A 20942-nucleotide genomic window follows, 5' to 3' on the forward strand; every position below is an offset into this window, starting at 1 on the left:
GGGAAGAACAGCAGGAAGACCCCAGGGATTTAGGATTAGTGAAAAGGATAGCTAGATCTAGAGTCAGAGAATCTCAGTTAAAATTCCAAGTAGCTCCTTAAGGGACCTCAGGCAAGTCTAGGCAACTCATTTATTAAGTATTTATTAGACATCCAATATGTGCCAGGCACTGATTTAAGTGTCAGGTATGAAGAATAGAAAAAGATAATTCCTGCTTTCAAGGAGTTCACAAGCCAATGAGGGAATCACTATGCAAATAACTATGTATAAATAAGATATAGACAGGCTATATTGGTGATCATCTCAGAGGAAAGGCAATAACATTAATGGAGATGGGGAAAGCTTCTTGAAGAAGATAGAATTGAAAGTGAGAAGGAAGCCATGGAAGTCAAGAGGAAGAAGAGAGAGATGGGAGATAGCCAGTGAAAATGCATGGAATTGGGAAAAGACCTATATTATCAAGTATGGGGAGAGGAGGAAAATGAAGATTGGAAAAACAGGAGAAAATCTAGTTATAAAGAGCTTTAAATGCAAATAGGGATTTTATATTTGATCCAGAGGTAATAGGGAGCAAATGAGTTGATTGACTGATTGGGTGTGGGGTGAGTGGATGACATGATTGGATCTGGGCTTTTTCTTTTCTTTTCTTTTTTTCTTTTTTTCCCTTTATTAAAGCTTTTTATTTTTCAAAACATGTGTGGACAATTCTTCAACATTAGCCCTTGCAAAACCTTGTGTTCCAATTTTTCCCTTCCTTTCCCCACATCCTCCCTTAGATGGAAAGTAATCCAATATATGTTAAACCTTATAGAAATATATGTTAAATTCAATATATGCATACATATTTATATAATTTAGAACTGGGCTTTAAGGAGATTATTATGATAGAGTGAGGAGAGACTTGAGAGAGGGAGACTAACCAGATTTCATTTTTCTTTTTTCTTCCTTATTTCATATATGAACTGATGAGGATTAGCACGAAGGTGATATTGTCAGAAGACAGAAGGCGATATATACATATATATACATACATACATATATATATATAGCTAGCATTTACAACTCTTAAATCAGTGTGTATGTGTATGTGTATATATATATATACACATATATATATATATATATGAAATATTTCAAAGAAATCTGATATTCAACAAATTGGGAGATTGAAAGAAAGAGAGGAGTTGAGGATGACATCCAGGTTGCAAGTCTAGGTAACTATGGGGTGGGAGCATAAGGATTCTTTTACAAGTAAAAGAAAAGTTCAGAAGAGGGGAAGATTTTGAGGAGAGATAAATTCAGTTTTGGTCATGTTGAATTTAAGATGTCTGTGAAACATTCAATTTGAGATATCCAATGGACTACTGGAGATGTGAGACTGGGGATTAGAATGGGGATTAGAATTGGATAAACAGATCTAAGAATCATTTGTTTAAAGATACTAAATGGATCCTTGGGAGCTGACAAAATCACCATGATAGCTAGTAGACATAGATGGATTATAACAAGTCACTTTTTCTCTCTGGGACTCAAGTTTCCTCAGCAGTAAAACAAGAAGGTTGAATTAGGCGACTTTAAGGTTATTGCCAAGTCAAAGTCTATATAATGCTATGAAAATTTAAGAATCCTGAATTATAATGACTTGTTCTTAGCATTTGACCACATCCTTGCACTTGTTGGAAATCATTCTTTGATTCCTCACCCACAAAAGCAGTATGGAAGATTAAGAGAATGCCCAGGATAGAGCCTTGGGGGGATTCCTTTAGTAGATGCAACTTGGACAAAGATCAAATAAGAGAAATTGAGAAGGCAAAACAGGTAGGAAATGAACCAAAATTGAGCAAAGCCATGAAAATCTAGAAAGAAGAGAGCATAGAGTAAGGGAAAATGATTGTGACAATATCAAAAGCTACAGAGAAGTGAGTAAGGATAAGGATTGCGATTTGTCATTTAAGAGATCACTAGTAACTGGCAGTTTCATTTGTATAATGAGGACCAATGCCAGACTTCAGAATTAGGAAGACCTTGAGAAGGAAGAAAGCAAAGACATTGGTTATTGGCAGCCTTCTTGAGATAATTAGCACTGAAAGACTGAAGAGATCCTTATGATGATAGCTAGTAGACATAGATGGATTATAACAAGTCACTTTTTCTCTCTGGGACTCAAGTTTCCTCAGCAGTAAAACAAGAAGGTTGAATTAGGCGACTTTAAGGTTACTTCCAAGTCAAAGTCTATATAATGCTATGAAAATTTAAGAATCCTGAATTATAATGACTTGTTCTTAGCATTTGACCACATCCTTGCACTTGTTGGAAATCATTCTTTGATTCCTCACCCCCAAAAGTCTGTCTAACACGATGCAGGGGAAAAAATGCTGAATTTGAATATTAATTCTGTCTCCACTATTTATCACCTATGTGAATTTGAACAAGTCACCTCACCTTTCTTGGACTCAGTTTTATTATTTGTAATTAATATTAAAGAAATTATACGAGATGACCACTGAAATCCATTCCAGTTTTATGTTTCTGCACTTGAGAGTTTGGTAGGGGAGCCACACAACAGTTTCTTAGAAAACCATTTTGCAAGAAGAGAAATTGCTCATGGCTAATGCAGAAATAGGGTTTGCATGACTTCACATGTATAATCGACATCATATTGCTTGTCTTCTAAAAGGATGGAGGAATGGAAAGAGGGAGGGAAAGAAGGTGGAACTCAAACTTTTAAAAAATGAATGCTAATTCTTTTTTACATGTAATTGGGAAATATTTAATAAAAAATAAAATATGTATTTAAAAATTAAGGAAAAAGAAAAGTTGCTGCTAGAATCAAAAACCTTCTTAAATTCCCTGCCTCCTCTCTCCAACCTATCCGAATCCTACCCATTTTTAAGACCTGATTCAAGTTCTGCCTCCTTCATTGAGACTTTCACATGATTCCAATGCACATTGAACTCTTTCTTCTCTAAAGGTATATGTTGGTAGTGGCTGGAACTCTCCAGACTTGTAAGAACTAATTATTTCATTTTTATTGCTAGCATTTACAACCCTTAAATCAGCAAACAGAACAAGTTAGGACTTAATTGATTTTTTAAACTGCCTAGACTTAAGAAAATGATGGGGAAAATAATAATAAAGATTAAATTTAAAAGTGTATTGTGAATGCATTTTTTAGTAGGTTGGAAAACATTTAAGGCAAACCCTTCCCTAAAGCCACATCTTCCTTGCTTTTGACATATTACAGATTACTTTGTAATATCTGTTTTGTGTATTTATGTCCTATGCCCCCAAGGAGATTGCAAATTCCTTTAAGGAAATTTTCATTTGTATTCTTTAGATCATAGCACAGTTGCTAAGTTTAGAATAGGTGGTCAATACATTTATGCCAAACTGAACTATGTCGAGATGGTGATCAGGTATTTATATGCCCTATAGTCTGAGGGGCCAGACAAAGAAAGAGAATCTGCACTCTATTTATTTCCAGTAGATGAGAGGGGAACAGCTGTGCTGCCTATCACTAATGGACACGATTCTAATCGTGGCATGGGAATTTATGGAACCTCCTTTGCCTGAGAGTAACAAAGAATGCTACTAAATCATCATAAGATTTAGAATTACAATAGATGTTAGAAATAAATTTGTCCAAAAATCTTACATCACAAATAAGGAAGCTGAATCCTAAAGAGATGACTTGTGCAACATCATCAAAGCTATAATGTCAGATTGTGTTTGCATACTTGGGCTTTAGAAAATTGAGACCATGATGTACCCAAGGAAAAAGAAGAGAGATAGATGATAGATAAGAGTTTCCACTTACCATCATCAGGGTAGAGCTTTTCTCCTAAGGTAGAACAGTGCCTCATACATTCCATATCAGTTAGAAAGCGGTTCTCATTTCCCCCTGCACCCTTGTACACGAATGGATGACATCGGTCTGTTGTTCGATTATAGTAGAGTCGATATCCAAGCATAACTCCCATTTCTCCTTCATCTTTTGGTAGATTGCACTCTGTGAGGGACACACAGAAGGGACACAATGATTTAAAGCTAATGGTTTTCCTAAAATTATACAATTTTAAATACTGCAAAGGACTTTAGCACTTATCTGATTGGCAACATGGTATAACTGATAGGACACTGTAGTTGGAGTCAGGAGACTTAAGTTTGAATCCTGACTCAGACACTATATGAACATATAAAAATCTCAACCCCTTATCAGGGGTCCCCAAATTACGGCCACAGGCCAGATGCAGCAGCTGAGGACGTTTATCCCCCTCACCCAGGGCTATGAAGTTTCTTTATTTAAAGGCTCACAAAACAAAGTTTTTGTTTTTACTATAATTCCGCCCTCCAACAGTCTGAGGGACAGTGAACTGGCTCCCTATTTAAAAAGTTTGAGGACCCCTGCTTAAAAGCCTCAACTTCTTTATTTTTAAAATTAGGATAATGCTTCTACATCTTATCTTAAAGTTATAAAAACCATGCTTTGCAGATCTTAAAGTACTATACAAATGTGAGTTATTTTATTTCATTCAACCACTCATTTTGCAAATAAGGAAACAAGAAGAGAAAAGCTATAACTTGAACTTGAATACCTTTCCTTGGATTGAGACATTGTAATCATTAGAACAGGCTGACAATTGTTATATTAAACAGTGCTCTAATACTTGGTTGTCAGTAAAGCTTCTCAATAATTTATACTTTGTCAGAGTCATACAATCACTCAAATATGGCATCACTTTTTCCAAAGCATGGCTATGTTTCTGTGGTGAGAAAAACTCTGGTGATTAAGGGAGATGCTGTAAAAACAATGATGATGGCAAAAGTTTGCATTCATATAATACTTCAAAGCTTATAACTACTTCATACATATTATCTCCTTTGATTCAGGGAAAAGATCATCATCCTTAGAAAACTGATATTTAAAGGGGTGAAATTTTCTAAATAAGGTAGCATAGCTACTTAAAATAAAAGACCATCCGAATCCAACAAAGCCAAAGGCAAATTCCATTGAAAAATGCCAGGTCATCTCCAACTACTTGCTTTTCCTTCCACTTAATTAAAAGGCTATTTTGCTCATTAATAGCACAGTAATAGTTTGTTAATACTACAAATGTATTATCCCTTCTATAGACCATATTATAATATGAAACACAATTCTTGCCTTAAAGGAGTTTGCAATCTAGACTATATATATATATATATATTTTTTTTGCCTATCTTCTATAGAATTAGAGTAATCTCAGAATTGGAAGAGATAGATACAAAGAAGGAGATTAGATATAAGCTAATAGCAGAGAATGCTTAGGCCTTTAGGAAAAAGAGAGAAGGGCACCAATATGACCAGGTCATAGTGGGTTGATTGCACAATCATTAGCTTGCCATGAAGTATCAATACTCTGCCACCTGCTCCATTTTGAAACAAAAGAAACTCATGAAGCAGACCCTGTGCTTCCCTACTGGTTCAGTGAATTAGAGATATGACTTTCTCCCACTATGGCACAGCAATAGAATGATTATTACTTGTTTGAATTCCTTGTCATTTATATATGTTTTAATGAAATTATTATGAATAGAAACTCTACTCATTCCTAATTTAGTGCCTGATTATGGTAGTTTCTCTTGTCCATTTGACTTTAGGGAAGTCATATGCTATAGCATATAATTACAAATTTTTTTAAAAACTTTCACTTTTTAGAGTAGACAAGCAGAAACTCTAAGCCCACAACTTTTTGGAATTGGATTCTGATCAATTTTTTGGTTTATTTAAAAGGAAATGTCTAGGTGATTTCACCACACTGACCCCCTTCATGTCTTAGATCCTTTGTAGGTTGAAGATCAAGGTTAGAACCCAGAAACCAGAGACAAACTCTTTCTCTTCCCACTCCAAAGCTAACAGAGGTGGTTTCTCAGGCTTATATATTCATAACCACTGCTAGCCTTAGGAGTCTTAGTCCTAGATTCTGGCAACCTCTGCTGTCAGGTGTTTGGTGGTAGAGGTGGGGGCAGGGTTGGTGGGAGAAGAAGATATTTTTGTCATTTCACAGTAGCTTTAAACACCAGTTACTTTTGTGTCATATTTAGATGAACTTAAAACCGTCAAAACCATGACTCACTTGAAATCCTGAATTGCTCTAAATATTCTGGGTCCCTGTCTGGGACTATTATGAATAGTATATTTACACGATATGAGGTAAAGACCATGTAGGTCACACCAAACAAATATTTTGGGGATCACCTCTCTTTTTGTAAAACTGCAAATTTAAATGACAGGGTTCTTTGATCTTTTAAAATTTCAAACAGTAGAGGAGAGAACATTGGGAGATGTGAAGATTTTGTCTTGTTTTTTTCATTCATTGATATTCAATGATGAAATGGGAAGAAAAAGGAAAAGAAAAGTTGTAAGTAAAAATTTTCTGTAGGAAACAAGGAAACAAAGTGAAACCAGGTTGTCTTCTGGGAATCTCATATACCATATGCATCCAGGAGACATGATGAGGGCATACTCATTTGAAAAATATTTCCTTCCCAACCTCAATCTCACCACTAAGACCAACCCTTTGTCCTATTCATGTTTTCTGGCCTGTTCCCTTCATGCAGTAGCCCACATGCCATGATTTTCCTTCACCTCTTTCCCCCTAAAAATGCTCATTCCTTGATGTATACTATTTTGAACTAGGTGCGGAAGGACAGATCTCTAAGTTCTCTTCTGGCTTTAAATCCTACAATTTTATGGGAAATCCTATGAGCTCAATAAATGAGTTTGTACAAATGTGTGAATGATGACTGGGCAATTTCATATTGGGGATAAGAATAGGGGAGGAATGCATAATTTTAATGGTGTAAAGAACTCCCAGATAAGGTCAATACAGGTCAATAATTTCTCCACAAATTATAGTCTTCAAGAGTTAGTAAACAGCATTCAATGACTCAATTGAATGTTACTTGATAAGAAAAATGCTTGATAACTCCAAGGAATGAAATAGTGGGACTTAAGAAAGTATGACAAAGTAGTGGGAAGAGATATTTTGGGGAAGATGGTTTCCTCCCACTCCTTAATCATATCTATTTGACTTATACATAAGGATAGATCCGATCACAATCTGTAAGTAATATTTACTTTAACGTGTCATTTCAACAAATATATATTAAGTACTTCCTGTATACAAAGTATGATGCTATATTGACAATATATGAAGAAAAAGGGATATAGTCCTTCTCCTCAATGAGCTTTTATTCTACCAGTATAGCAGGAAAATGCTCCAGAGACAATTTACTTAGATTTTTATCAAAAACATTTGATAAAATCTCTCATATTATTGAGTATAAAATATTGAAAAATGTAGACTCTATGATTGTACAATTCAGTGTAATTGGAAGTCATTGGTTGGATGAACATGAAGAATACTCATTAAAGATTTGATTTCAACTGGGAAGGAAATTTCTATTGTAGTGCTCCAGAGATATATGTTTTGTGACCTTATATTTTAACATTTCTATCAAGAATGGTCTAGTTTGAACCTAAGCCTTTGAATGAGTTTTGAAGTATATTTTACGTTGAATTGAAAATTCAAAGTAGCTTAAGTGCTGCTGAGCTTGGGTGAGAGCTTAGCTTAATTAAAGTGCTCGATTTGCCTTCAAGGATAAAAGAATAGATTGTGTGCTTATGAATTTAGCAAATGACGTAAAACTTGGAGAACTAATGTACTAGGTGACAGAGTGAATCTGACAACACAGAATGTTGAGTCAAATTTAATCAGACAAAATTTAAAAGAGATAAATGTTGTCTTATTCTTGGGTTAAAAAAATCAGGACTAAAAAGAAGTGCATTTACAAAAGACCTAAAGGTTATAGTGGACTAAAAACTCATTGAATCTATAAGATATGGTATCCAGTCTTCCCCAAATGATATCAGTTTAGGCTGCATTAGGTGAAGCATTGTTTCCAAGGATAAGGGGGGTGATAATATCCTATTTGTTCCTCGTTGGTAGCACTATTCACTGGGTTTCACATTTCAGGAAGGACTTTAATAAGCTGCAGAATATCCAAGAAGGACAACCAAGATAATGAAAGGTCCTGAGATCATGCCATATGAGGATTTAGTAGAGGAACTAGGGATGATTTATGTGGAGAAGAAGAAAATAAACAAGCATATGAGAATTATGATCAAGTATATGTGGGGAAAAAAGAATCAGACTTACTCAGATTCACTCTTACAGCCCAGAATTAGGAAGCACATATGAAAGTTACAAAGAGGCAAATTTAAGTTTGATATAAGGAAAAGCTTGCTAGAAATTAGAGCTATTCTTTAATGGAATAGATAGTGGTTCTTTCTTATTAGAGGTCTTCGGGCAAAAGCTCAATCAGTGCCTATTGAGTATGTTATGAAAGAGGATTGCATTCAGGTGCAGAGTAGACTAGAAGGGTCTCTGATGTCCCTTCTAACTCATATATTGTACTTCTGTAACCTTCAATAGGAGCTTAGTTTAGTATGAAGGAAAAAAATTCAATCATGGGATGTACGTAAATAAAAAGCTAGAATCAAGGAATGTGGGCAAAGTTTGGAAATTTGTCTCCAATCACTCTGCCAAAGTAAATGTTGGTCTATTCCTTACTTCCTCCACTATCAATACCCTTCCAATAAGTAACAATAATGTTATATTGCCTGTTCTGAAAGATTAAAACATTTAAATTGGCTGCTATCAGAAGTTTGTTGCCAAATACTTGCCAAAGATTGAATACATTTAAACAATGCTACACACAGTTCTCAGGGGCTGTGTTCTGTCTTGTTTCAGTAGTTATGAAAACTATCACATACAGTTGATATCAGGCAGATAAGAAGCCTTTTTCCAAAGCTACAAAGAAATCTGTCTCTTTTAAGGAACAGTTAAAACTATTGGGAAGAAAGGAAGACTTAATGTTTAAGTTAGCCCATTTTAAACCAATCATGTTGTGCTTATTCCAGGGATTCAGGATGGTACAGCAGCATCAGAGGACCTGGGTTCAAATTTCTCCAATGTAGTTTACAGCTTATGTGCTCTTTGGCAAGGCATTTAATTTCCCTGGATCTCAGTTTCCTCAAATTTAAAATGAGGGGATGGGGGGGCAGATTGAACTACATGGTCTCTGAGGTCCCATCCAGCTTGAAATTTCTGATCCCTGGCTTCTCTTAATAAATGCCCACTTGAAAAAAACTCCTCAGTTTTGGATAAAGATAGAATTCAATATTCAGTTGTCTAAAATAGGCACAGAAAATTCATAGGTACAAAATACAACCACCAGAATGTTCTGTCCAAAAAGGGGGAAAGAATGGAAACACTGATGGGAAAGCAAAGGGTAGTGTTCCCCTTAAGGACATGAGAGCTATTTGTGGGTACATCAAACATTCAGCATTAGGGACATCTGGGGAGAGTGGCTGCTAACTCCTATCCTCAGCTGAAAACCTGGCTATAAACAGTAGCACTGGCTTTTTGGTTTGCTCCCTCTGTCCCTTTATAACCATGCCAAAGTACTCAGACGTGGCAAGTATAGTGATTTTCTGATGCATGGCTATTATTTTGTTTCCATATACAGACCACCTGAATTCCTTGCATTTAATTTACAGGCACCACTGGATGCTCTTCATTGTTTCTCAGAAATTGTATAATCCCAGGGTTACCCCTTGGAATCTCTCGGTACCACATGCTTCTGGAACACCCACTTTTCTCTGTATAAACCAAACTCTGTGACTCATTCTTTACTCTAAACAACCAAAGAACCAATGACTCTTTTCTCTGACATACTGTCATTTTTCGGGAGGTGAACATTGGTTGCCCATGACAAAAAGCTATTAGGTACCTGGAATGTTGATTCCCTAACTCTTCTGGCAACATATATCTTATGGTATTGGGAAGGAAGATTAAATGACATGCTTGAATATTTGGGTTTTGATCCCAGTTCTGACAAGTGACTTCTGGAAAGTTGGTTCATGTTTTTGTGTTTTACTTTCCATCTATAAAATGGTAATGTTAATACTTAACTTGTTTTGAGGATCAAATGAGATAGCCAGTTCTCAAATAGCATGAATTCAAGGCACTTCCACCATCCTGTTTGCTCTCCTATAGATAATCTTCCATTTATTGGGTGGCTAAATGAGAGAGCGGATAAAATGTTGGAGCCCAGAAGACCTGAGTTTTAATCCTGCCTCAAACACTTATTAGTTATTGGAGGTCACATGATCTGTTTCAACCATTGAGTTTTCTTTTTCTATTTCATGGGTCCTTTTGGATCTAAGGATACCTCTGCTCTTAGAGGAGCTCCTGACCTATATTACTAATTTTTGTTCCCCAATGGAATAAAGGAAACTTTTGCTTTTAATCTGTGTGAGCTCTTTGGTATTTTAAAAGTTAACAGAGGTTGAAAAATCTCTGTGATTCTTGGGCCATTTGTTATCAGAATTGAAAGGATTAAATGAGCTAATATGTAGAATACTATATAAACCTTAAAACCTTGCTAGCTATAGCTACTTTTTTTTCTGAATTAAGGCACCTGAAATGAATACAATATTGTAGATGTGGTCTGACTAGGGAATAAATATAGCAAGATTTTCACCTTCTTAGACTGATTTGGGCTTCAGGAATATTAATTTAGTAGCTATATACAATACAGGTACATGCCTTCCTATCTTTCCATATCCCTTTTGTATATTATTACTTTCTTTCATTAGAAAATAAGTCTCTTGGGGCTTTAAAAGAAAACTACCTTTAGAAGGTGAGAGATCAAGATCCAAGGGACTTAAAAAGATCAGATAAATCAGTAGAAAAAACAGGAAAAAATAGCTTTATGGAAGACAAAAAAGGAGAGAATAGCTAGAAGGAGGAGATAGGCTGATAGCATTAGCATTAGTAACTGCAGGAGAGTTAATTAAAAGGAATGCTGAATAAAAGTAATTGAATTGAGCAGTTTAGAGATCATTTATAATCTTGGAGAAAGCAATTTTGGTAGGATGAAAACAAGCTAGACTGAAAACAAAATGGCGGCATATTTGTAAGCAGCAAGGGAAGTAACTAGTGACAATGGATAAAAGGATAAAAGAAGATTTGACAGCAAAAGAAAGAGACAGACATACAGTTTGAGACAAAGATAGAGACAGAGACAGTGATAAAGATATAGAGAAACAGAAAGAGATTATAGAGAGGAGTCCTATTATAGTCAGGGTGGAGAAGATGGTCTCTGAAGTTCTTTCCAAATTGGAGCTTCTGTGACTCTAAGTTCCTTAAGAGCAAAGACTATATCTTTTCTGTTATTTCTTATAATATGTCAACTACAAAGAACCTTGGCTTTGGAATAAAAGGAATTGTTTCAAATCCTGCCTTTGCAGGATTCGTATAATCTTAACAAGTGGCAACTTCTCTGGGCTTCAGTTTACTTATATATAAAGTGAGACAGTTGAACTACATAACCTGTAAAGTCCCTTTCAACTTTAAATAAATGATCCTATCTCAATATGTCCTATATTATAGGCATTCAACACATAATTGTTGAATGAAAGAATAAATTTGATAGAATGATATTCTATTCATTCTTTTGGTTTCCACAGTTGGGAGGTAGTCCTGACTAGAAACCAAACTTGATTCTTGATATTACTTCCTTCATGTGTCTATGATTTGTAGTGTGGATAGGGGTGGAGGTGGGGTGGGGTTCACTTTATATAGAATTCTTTTAGTCAGTTTTGCACATATTAATTTAACACAAAATGACCATTTCAGCTCACCACATATTTCAGGCACATATTACATTTGTAAGGTGGTAATTTAACTGAAAAGCCAGAGACATTCTCACAATCACTTAGATTCATGCTAAACCTCAAGTATTGTTTGCTGAAAACATGAGTAGTCAACAGTTTCATTTCAGACCAAAATAATGATGACTAATGAGATTAAATCTCAATATCCTCATCTTGAAAATGAGAGATTTGTATTAAATACATCACTATAAATTGTTTTGTTTAAAATTCTATATTCTCTCCTATTTTGGGGGAAACTTTTGAGAATCAATTTGTTACAACAGGGTACTTGCAGACCTGGTATGTGAACAAACACTAAACAAATCATTCCATCTTTCTGGGTTTCAGCACCATAGTTGACTGACGAACAAAGAAGGACATTTCATAGGGAATAGATGGACTAGCCTAATGGTTTTAACATAATATTAAAGGCTCTGTATTCTTGCCCAAATTGGTCCTGGTGCATATGAGTAAATAGGTTAAATGTAGTGGAAATTTTGTATGAGACAAGCTGCTACTTTCTTCTGTAGTGTACCTCAACTTATTCTGTATCTGCCTTCTTTTTTTGAACTGCTGGATCTGCCTCTATTTCATGAATTTTTTGTGTTCCACTGGATTTATTTGCTCTATAAGATTTTTGGCTTAACCAAGCACTACATTCTATTTATTCTTTCATATCATCCCTGGGAACACATCCTTTTACTCCTAAGCAAGCTCTGCTCCTCTAGGTCTGCTGATTTCTAGTAATCATTGGTATGTGCCTGCCTTATCACTATATCTGAATGCTGAAGAATGCTTCTATCTCTGCGACCTTGGCAAATCATTTCCTGCTACTATTTGACCTTGGGCAAGTAGCTGGTTCTGCTACTATTTGAACTTGAGCAAGGCCCATCTTTTTGGGTCTCAGTTTTTGTAGCTATAAAACAAAGGGTTGATCTGCATTATTATTAACATTCCTTCTAATGTGAAATCCCATAAGACTATGAGCTTGTAGCTGCTGGGGATTCACTAATTTTGTCATATTAAAACAAACAAAAACAAAGCCCTGTCTTTGATTCAGATAATAGCAGAGCTGACTATCACCCTGTGGACCCCTATACTGTGCGCTTTATCTAGAATTATGGCCCAGACTGCTATTTCACCAAAGAATTGCCAGTATTTTGGGGAGCTTTCTGACCTTATGGGAGGCAAATACTTCATGAAGTTTAGGAAGAAATATGATCAATAATCTCTGCCACATAAGCATTACAATGGTCTCATAAACCTAGCTCCTACAATACCAATTCCAGTGTGCCAGATCTACTGATTGAGCAAGTCTAACTGAATTCTGAAATAATTTCTGAAAAGAAACTATTTGTAATGGTTCTTTCAATTCTCTGCTCTCCTCTTGGAATCTTGGTATTATTTAACAGAGCAAGGGTAAGAAGTGGGGCTCCTGCTATCCTTGCAGAGCTCTGAAATCTATTAGTATTTGTGACTTGTATACTCTATCTTTCATAGTCACCTCACTGGACCAGTGAAAGATCACTAAACTAGATATGATCTAGTTTACATACAATACAATTTCGATATAGAAAGATGACAAAGGGAAGATACCCTTTTTTATTCAGTGCAGCATTTGTAGAATGCTGAGTTAGGCCATTTGGTTTGTATAATTCTTTAACTCCTCCAAGATTTTCAGATGTTCATAAAATTTCATATTTTAAGAGTTTCTGGACAGGAGAGAGGCAGTCTATTTTGATAATATTCTCATCTGTTCCCTGTACCTCATCTGACACTTGGAATTGGTCTAGGCTTATTTTCTAGGATCTGTATGATCACTGGATATCTGGCAAGTCATAAAAGTGTCCATTTCAGAAAGAAGAAATAGAATTTCTGGAGCATTGAAAAGGATAATCAGGAATATGCATAAATTCCTATAAGACAGACAATAATGTCTTAAAACATGTCTTAAAACATAATATCTTAAAAACATGTACTTTTATATGAACCATGTTTTCCACTCTCTGAATCTTCCCTGAAGTTATGTTGTCAGTGACTATCTGGAAGAGTTCCAGACTAACTTGCAGTATACTCTGGTAGCCAAAGTAGTATAGAAACGTAAAAACAACCATCATCATCAGGGGAGCCCTTAGATTTAAAGGATTCATATCTAGCTGTCCTCCCCAATCCTATACAGTTGCCATCTCACTCATTAGACTGGGAACTCCCTAAGATCAGGGACTATATTGTGCTCCTATTTACATCATTAAGCCCTTAAAACAGTATTTTGAACATAGTGCATAATAAGTGCTTTTCTGTTCCTTCATTCACTCACTGTAGAAAACCATTGCATCAATCAAGTATCTGCAAGTGGAGCCTTGGCTTTGTAGAACACCACTGCTATTCTATCCCTAGATTTTCTGCTCTGACAATGCCTCTCATTAGCCTGCTGTAACATCCCAAGATATTTCCATTGATCAATAAAAGCAGAGAATATCCAATGGATTTTATTTATTTAGTTGGCTTCACTTTATAACTTTGAAGGTTCTGGGACACTATAATCAGTGTGGCAAAGATCCTGTCATGAACACTGGGATGTGGATCAGCCAGTCCCAAAGGCCTTACTACAGAACATAGACTTTGAAGCCTCTCAGAGTCATTTAAACCTACTCAGATTGGAGCTGCTTGGAGCAGCACAATAATGCCCATACCAAGGCTGTATATTCTGCACTTCAAATTTGTATGACTCTCTCATGAAAAAGAATGTCACTTTCTAATGGGTTCCTATGCTTTGCCCATCCAAGCTCATTTCTGTCTCTCTGACTTTCTCCTTTCTGTCTCTCTGAATCTGTCTGACTTTCTGTCTGCCCGATTCTCTGTCTCTCTGTCTCTGTCTCTCTCCCTCTCCCACCTTAAATTTCCTCCCATCAAGATAATTAGATCATTCTATAGCCCATTAGGGAATTCTCTTATAACATAATTCAGTCTACCCAAAACATGTCCTTTTTCATGAACCATAATTTCATTCCCTGGTTCTTCCTTAAAATCATTCTATATATGATAGGACCAATATTTACCAGGGTTCCCTTTCCCTCTTTCCCCTCTAATATGTGTTAAGCTAAGTTTTCCCTAAAAGTCTACAAAGCCAAAACTTGACTGGCCTGTAGTGGGGCAAGGTTCAAGAAGTACTTCCTTCAAGACAGCTTCTTGGAAGGATTTAGTTGTATGACATAGTTTCCTGATTACTTAAGGGCATAAAAAGCCCATCCATATGGAAATGGGTCCTTCAGATTTGGTAGATGTCCGAAGACTGCACAAGTGACCTCACCCTGCCCTGCTGGCAAGATGTGTTTCCATATGTAAGGGAGAGGGAATACATCTATCTGAGTTAAATACCACTGTATCTTGGTTGACTATCCTTTTTATTTTGGGGCTAAGTAAGCTACATGTGCCTCATCTCATCCAAACATTAAATTTGAAACTGAACCTGGAGCGGACTGAATTAAGCCTGCATCCAATACCAAGAACCACAATTTCTGCTGTCAGCTACCTGAGAGAGTTATAAATTTTCCAAGCTTATTTACAACATAGTCCATGTGCAGCCAAAATGGCATAGAAACATGAAATCAATCATTATCACACTTCTGGGAATCCTTCAGGCTTAGAAGATTATGGTCTCAAGTAAGTAATGAAGAAATCAAATTATCACTCTTTGCAGTGATGGTATACTTAGAGAACCCTAGAGAATCTACTAAAAAGCTACTAGAAATAACCCACAATTTTAGCAAAGTTGCAGGATATAAAATAAATCCACATAAATCATCAGCATTTTTATACACCACCAACAAAATCCAACAGCAAGAGATACAAAGAGAAATTCCATTTAAAATAACTGCTGATAATATAAAATATTTGGGAATCTATCTGCCAAGGGAAAATCAGGAACTATATAAGCAAAATTACAAAACCGTTTCCACACAAATAAAATCACATCTAAACAATTGGAAAAATATTGGATAGGTTGAGTGAATATAATAAGGATGACAATAATACCTAAAGTAATCTAATTATTTAGTGCTATACCAATCAGACTCCCAAGAAACTACTTTACTGAAAGAAATAGATAACAACAAAATAGAAAAAATAACAACAAAAGTCATCTAGAAGAACAAAAGGCCAAGAATTTCAAGGGAACTAATGAAAAAAAAATCAAATGAAGGTGGCCTAGCTGAACCAGATATCTAAAATTATATTATAAAGCAGTGGTCATCAAAACCATTTGGCACTGGCTAAGAAATTGTCTAATTGATCAGTGGAATAGATTAGGTTCACAGGACAAAATAGTCAATAACTATAGCAATCTGGTGTTTGACAAACCCAAAGACCCCAGCTTTTGGAATAAGAACTCACTATTTAACAGAAAGTGCTGGGGAAATTGGAAACTAGTATGTCAGAAACTAGGCATTGACCCAGTCTTAACACTGTATACCAAAATACGGTCAAAATGGATTCATGATCTAGACAAAAAGAATGAGATTATAAATAAATTAGAAGAACATAGGATAGTTTACCTTTCAGACCTGTGGAGGAGGAAGGAATTTGTGACCAAAGAAGAACTAGAGATCATTATTGATCACAAAATAGAAAATTTTGATTATATTTAGTTAAAAAGTTTTTGTACAAACAAAATTAATACAAGATTAGAAGGGAAGCAATAAACTAGGAAAACATTTTTACATTCAAAGGTTCTGATAAAGGCTTCATTTCCAAAATATATAAAGAATTGACTCAAATTTATAAGAAATCAAGCCATTCTCCAATTGATAAATGGTCAAAGTTTATGAACAGAAATTTTCAGATGAAAAAATTGAAACTATCTCTAGTCATATGAAAAGGTGCTCCAAATCATTATTGATCAAAGAAATGCAAATTAAGACAACTCTGAGATACTACTATACACCTCTCAGATTGGCTAAGATGACAGGAAAAGATAATGACGAATGTTGGAGGGGGTGTGGGAAAACTAGATACATTGTTGGTGGAATTATGAACAGATCCAACCATTCTGGAGAGCAATTTGGAACTATGCTCAAAAAATTATCAAATTGTGCATACCCTTTGATCCAGCAGTGTTATTACTGGGCTTATATTCCAAAGAGATCTTAAAAAAAGGAAAGGGACCCACATATGCAAAAATGTTTGTGGCAGCCCTGTTTGTAGTGGCTAGAAACTGGAAACTGAATGGATGCCCATCAATTGGAGAATGGCTGAATAAATTGTGGTATGTGAATGTTATGGAATATTATCGTTCTGTAAGAAAGGACCAGCAGGATGATTTCAGAGAGGTCTGGAGAGACTTACATGAACTGATACTGAGTGAAATGAGTAGAACCAGGAGATCATTATACACAGTAACAACAAGATTATATGATGATCAATTCTGATGGATGTGGCTCTCTTCAACAAGGAGATGATACAAATCAGTTCCAATTGTTCACTAATGAAGAGAATCAACTACACCCAGAGAGATAACTATGGGAAATGAGTGTGGACCACAACATAGCATTTCTATTCTTTCTGTTATTGTTTGTTTCCCTTTGCAGATTTTTTTCTTTCTTGCTAGATCTGATTTTTCTTGTGCAGCAAGATAACTATATAAATATGAATACATATATTGGACTTAACATATACTTTAACATATTTAACATGTATTGGACTACCTGCCATTTAGGGGAGGGTGTGGGAGGAAAGAGGGGAAAAGTTGGAACACAAGGTTTTGCAAGGATCATTGTTAAAAAATTACTCATGCACATGTTTTGCAAATAAAAAGCTATAATTAAAAAAAAGAAGATTATGGTCTCACTGTTCACCCCACATTTAGATACCAAAAGTCCTTATTAGAAATTTGTGAAGCTCTGAAAATGTGAATGTTGAAAACTATCTTTGTATATGTTTTGAAAATAAAAAGCTATTATTAAAATAAAAAAGAAATAAATAAAACTATACAATAAGACTTAAAAAAAAAAAGAAATTTGTGAAGCAACCAGTGGGTTCTTTTCCTTCAATTAGGTGGTGAGCTTCATGAGTTACTAACTAGATCACTCGTTACCTATATATTCAGTTAGTGTTTCATAGTTTCTAATCACAGGATAATAGATTTAAGTTGACCTTAATCATCACTGACTATAGCCTAAGCCTAGGTCATATATCTATCATCCATATATGGATAAGTGGCAGATCTGGGATTCAAATTCAGTAAATACTGAATACTTCTCCTCTCCCCCCTCCCCATGATACTCTGCTATCTCCTTTGACTCAGCTTGACTTTACATCTAAAACATTCATGCGAAAGATCTCTTTCATACCTAATAAACTATAGATTGATAATAAAAATATCAGTCCAGGAAATCTTAGACTCAAGAAGACAACCGGGACCTCTCCAGTACTTAGTAGAGTAGCAGATCCATGGGCCGGAGGAGAGAACATGGGAACCATCCTGGTAGCAAGATTTCACTGAACTATGGCCTCAAATTCAAGAGAGATGGCTTAAGGTAGGAATTCTTAAATGTTTTTGGTATAATGAATCCATTTGGCAGACTGGTGAAATTTAGCTACTCCTCAAAATAATTGCTTTTCCAATACATACACAAAAAATTACAAAGGATGCCAATTATATTCAAGTATAGTTATTGAAAATAAGTATAAAAATCTCCAACTACACGGACTCCTAACTTTATTGGAGAACTGGTATCTAGGCCTATAGCTAACATGGCTGAGTGAAGAAGCTATCGTATTTTCCCCATGTCTCAGTTAATGATTCTCAAGGAGACAAATTGTCATTTCCCAATAACTGTTGCTTTGCCCTGATGGTGTTCCTGAATCATGCCATCTTCTTTGCACCTTCTCTGGCTTCTAGTATTGTTTCTCCTAGGGCATCTCTGAGTTGATCCCAGCAGGATGTCCCCTCTTTTCCCCTGTTAATGGTCTCCATTATTACACAGTATGGTGATTATATAGTCAGTTCCATGTCTTTAGTAGGGTACATCTTTATCATCATGAAAAAGCAAAGTATCAAATGATTATTTTTATGTTTTCATGCTATATATTGTAAAACTTAGCTGGATACAATGTCATCCTAAAAATTTGTCATCTGAAATAAACAAAATAATGAGATTGACATTGCTTCTTTCTTGCTGATTTTTTCTCATCAATATTTTTGGGGGAGAAAGAGAGGTTTTTGAAACCAGATTTTCTGTCTTGTTCAGGTGGAAGTTCAGCTACCATTATAAGCTTTACTCCCACTGCTAACTGACATGGAAACTTTGACCTACTTTAGATTCAACTTGGTATTTGTTTTGTCCACCTTGGGCCATGTGGACCACACCCACCTCCTATTCTGGAGGCTTACCATATTTATGAGAGACTTAGTACAGAAACCTGATTGGCATTTAGCCTCACTTATACTCACAACTGTTCTTGAGTGATCCAACAGCTTCATTCTCTCCAGAAGCAGGGATTATGGATCTGCAATACTAGACCTGGCCTTATTAGCTCCTAATATTTAGTTTTCTGTCATTTTAACTCCACAAAAGTCTCTTTGTATCTATTTCATCTTGAAAAGAATACAAAAAGTTCATGTTTGGGTTGTTTGGGACAAAAAGACCTACCCAAATTTACTACTACAGAGATCACTCATAGAAAGCAGAATTATTTATTAGAATCTCGAGATGCGGACCCACCCTGGTCTGCGAGCCAAATTTCACAGCAAGATAGACCCAGAGCCTTGAAAATGCTTAGAGCTATTATACATTTCAGACAAAGAACCTCCAAAATCCTCTATATGTTGTGATTGGTGACATAAGCCTGTATTTCCCTATTTGGTCAGTGGAATGTAGTAGACAAGGTGATACAGCTTCTTTGGCCACATATATATTTTTAATCCCTTCTTTGGACAATGGAATGTAGTCCAGGCCTTATCTAAAATCATGTGACTCCAGAGAAGCTGAAACTGAGCCCTATAGGCTTGATCTACTTTAGCTAACAGTCTTTGTTCAATATGTACTTAATCTGTTAAATTCTTCACCTTTCCACATAGGGTGTTTGTACCATAAGCCCTAAGTTATTTGGTCCCTTTTCCTTTGGCATGTTAGAGTCCTGATATCACTTTTTACATGCGGAAGTGACCTGCTTATTTTTTTTTTAAGGATATAGAAAATACAGAGTAGATTATGATTAAAATAATGGACTATTAAAAAAAATAGTCCATTAGACTTCAGGACCCAAAGACTAAATTTTTCAGGCCACTAAAATATTTTTAAAATGTGTATTATAGGTGTATAATATATTACATTTAAGAAACAAAAGTCCATAAAGAATCCATGTACTTCTATGAAACTATAAATTATTACTAGAGAATATCTTGGGTCCTGAGGAGAATTTGGCTCATTTAGCCAAATTTAGCCAAATTCTTTGTTTACTTAAACAAAGTACCTTGTCATTTGTACCTTCACATCTCTTACCTTTGTCCTTTTCTCTACATTCACATAACCACAACTCTAGCTCAGAGATTTATCTAGATTATTGCATTAATTTTACCTCAAGTCTTTATACACTCCAAATCACCTACCAATTAGTAGACAAGGTGATTTTCTATTTTTTTTTTTTTTGCTTTTTAAAAATAGTATTTTATTTTCCCAAATATATGAAAAAATAGTTTTCAACATTCACCTTTGTAAAACCTTGTGTTCCAAATTTTTATCCCTCTCTTTCCTCCTTCCCCTCTCCAGGGCAGAAGAAATCTGATATAGGTTAAACATCTACAATTTTTATAAATATATTTTCATATTTATCATGCTGCACAAGAAAAATCAGATGAAAAGGGGGAAAAAGAAAAAAAGAAAAGCCAAGCAAATAAATAACAACAATAACAGATGAAAATACCACGTTTTGGTCTACATTCAGTCTCCAAAGTTCTCTCTCTTTAGATATGGATGGAATTTTCCATCACAAATCTATTGGAATTATCTTGAACCACCTCATTGTTGAAAGGAGCCAAATCCATCACAGTTTATCATCATATAATCTTGGTGTTACCATGTACAATGTTCCCTTGGTTGGGCTCACTTCACTCAGTGTCAGTTCATGTAAGTCTTTCCAGTGTTTTCTGAAATCAGCCTATTATTCATCATTTCTTATA

General features: G+C 35.4%; 1 protein-coding gene across 2 annotated transcripts in view; it reads right to left on the reverse strand.

Annotated features, from left to right (window-relative positions):
- Positions 1–20942, reverse strand: part of LOC127551287 (inter-alpha-trypsin inhibitor-like) — a 90587-nt gene that overhangs the window by 57408 nt on the left and 12237 nt on the right. For both annotated transcript variants that reach the window (XM_051980897.1, XM_051980898.1), the window contains exon 2: positions 3818–4009. In XM_051980897.1, coding sequence (XP_051836857.1) covers positions 3818–4009 — 192 coding nt within the window. The remainder of the gene's footprint in view (positions 1–3817; positions 4010–20942) is intronic.

This window comes from Antechinus flavipes, chromosome 2, assembly GCF_016432865.1.
Source record: "Antechinus flavipes isolate AdamAnt ecotype Samford, QLD, Australia chromosome 2, AdamAnt_v2, whole genome shotgun sequence".
Lineage (NCBI taxonomy): Eukaryota > Metazoa > Chordata > Mammalia > Dasyuromorphia > Dasyuridae > Antechinus > Antechinus flavipes.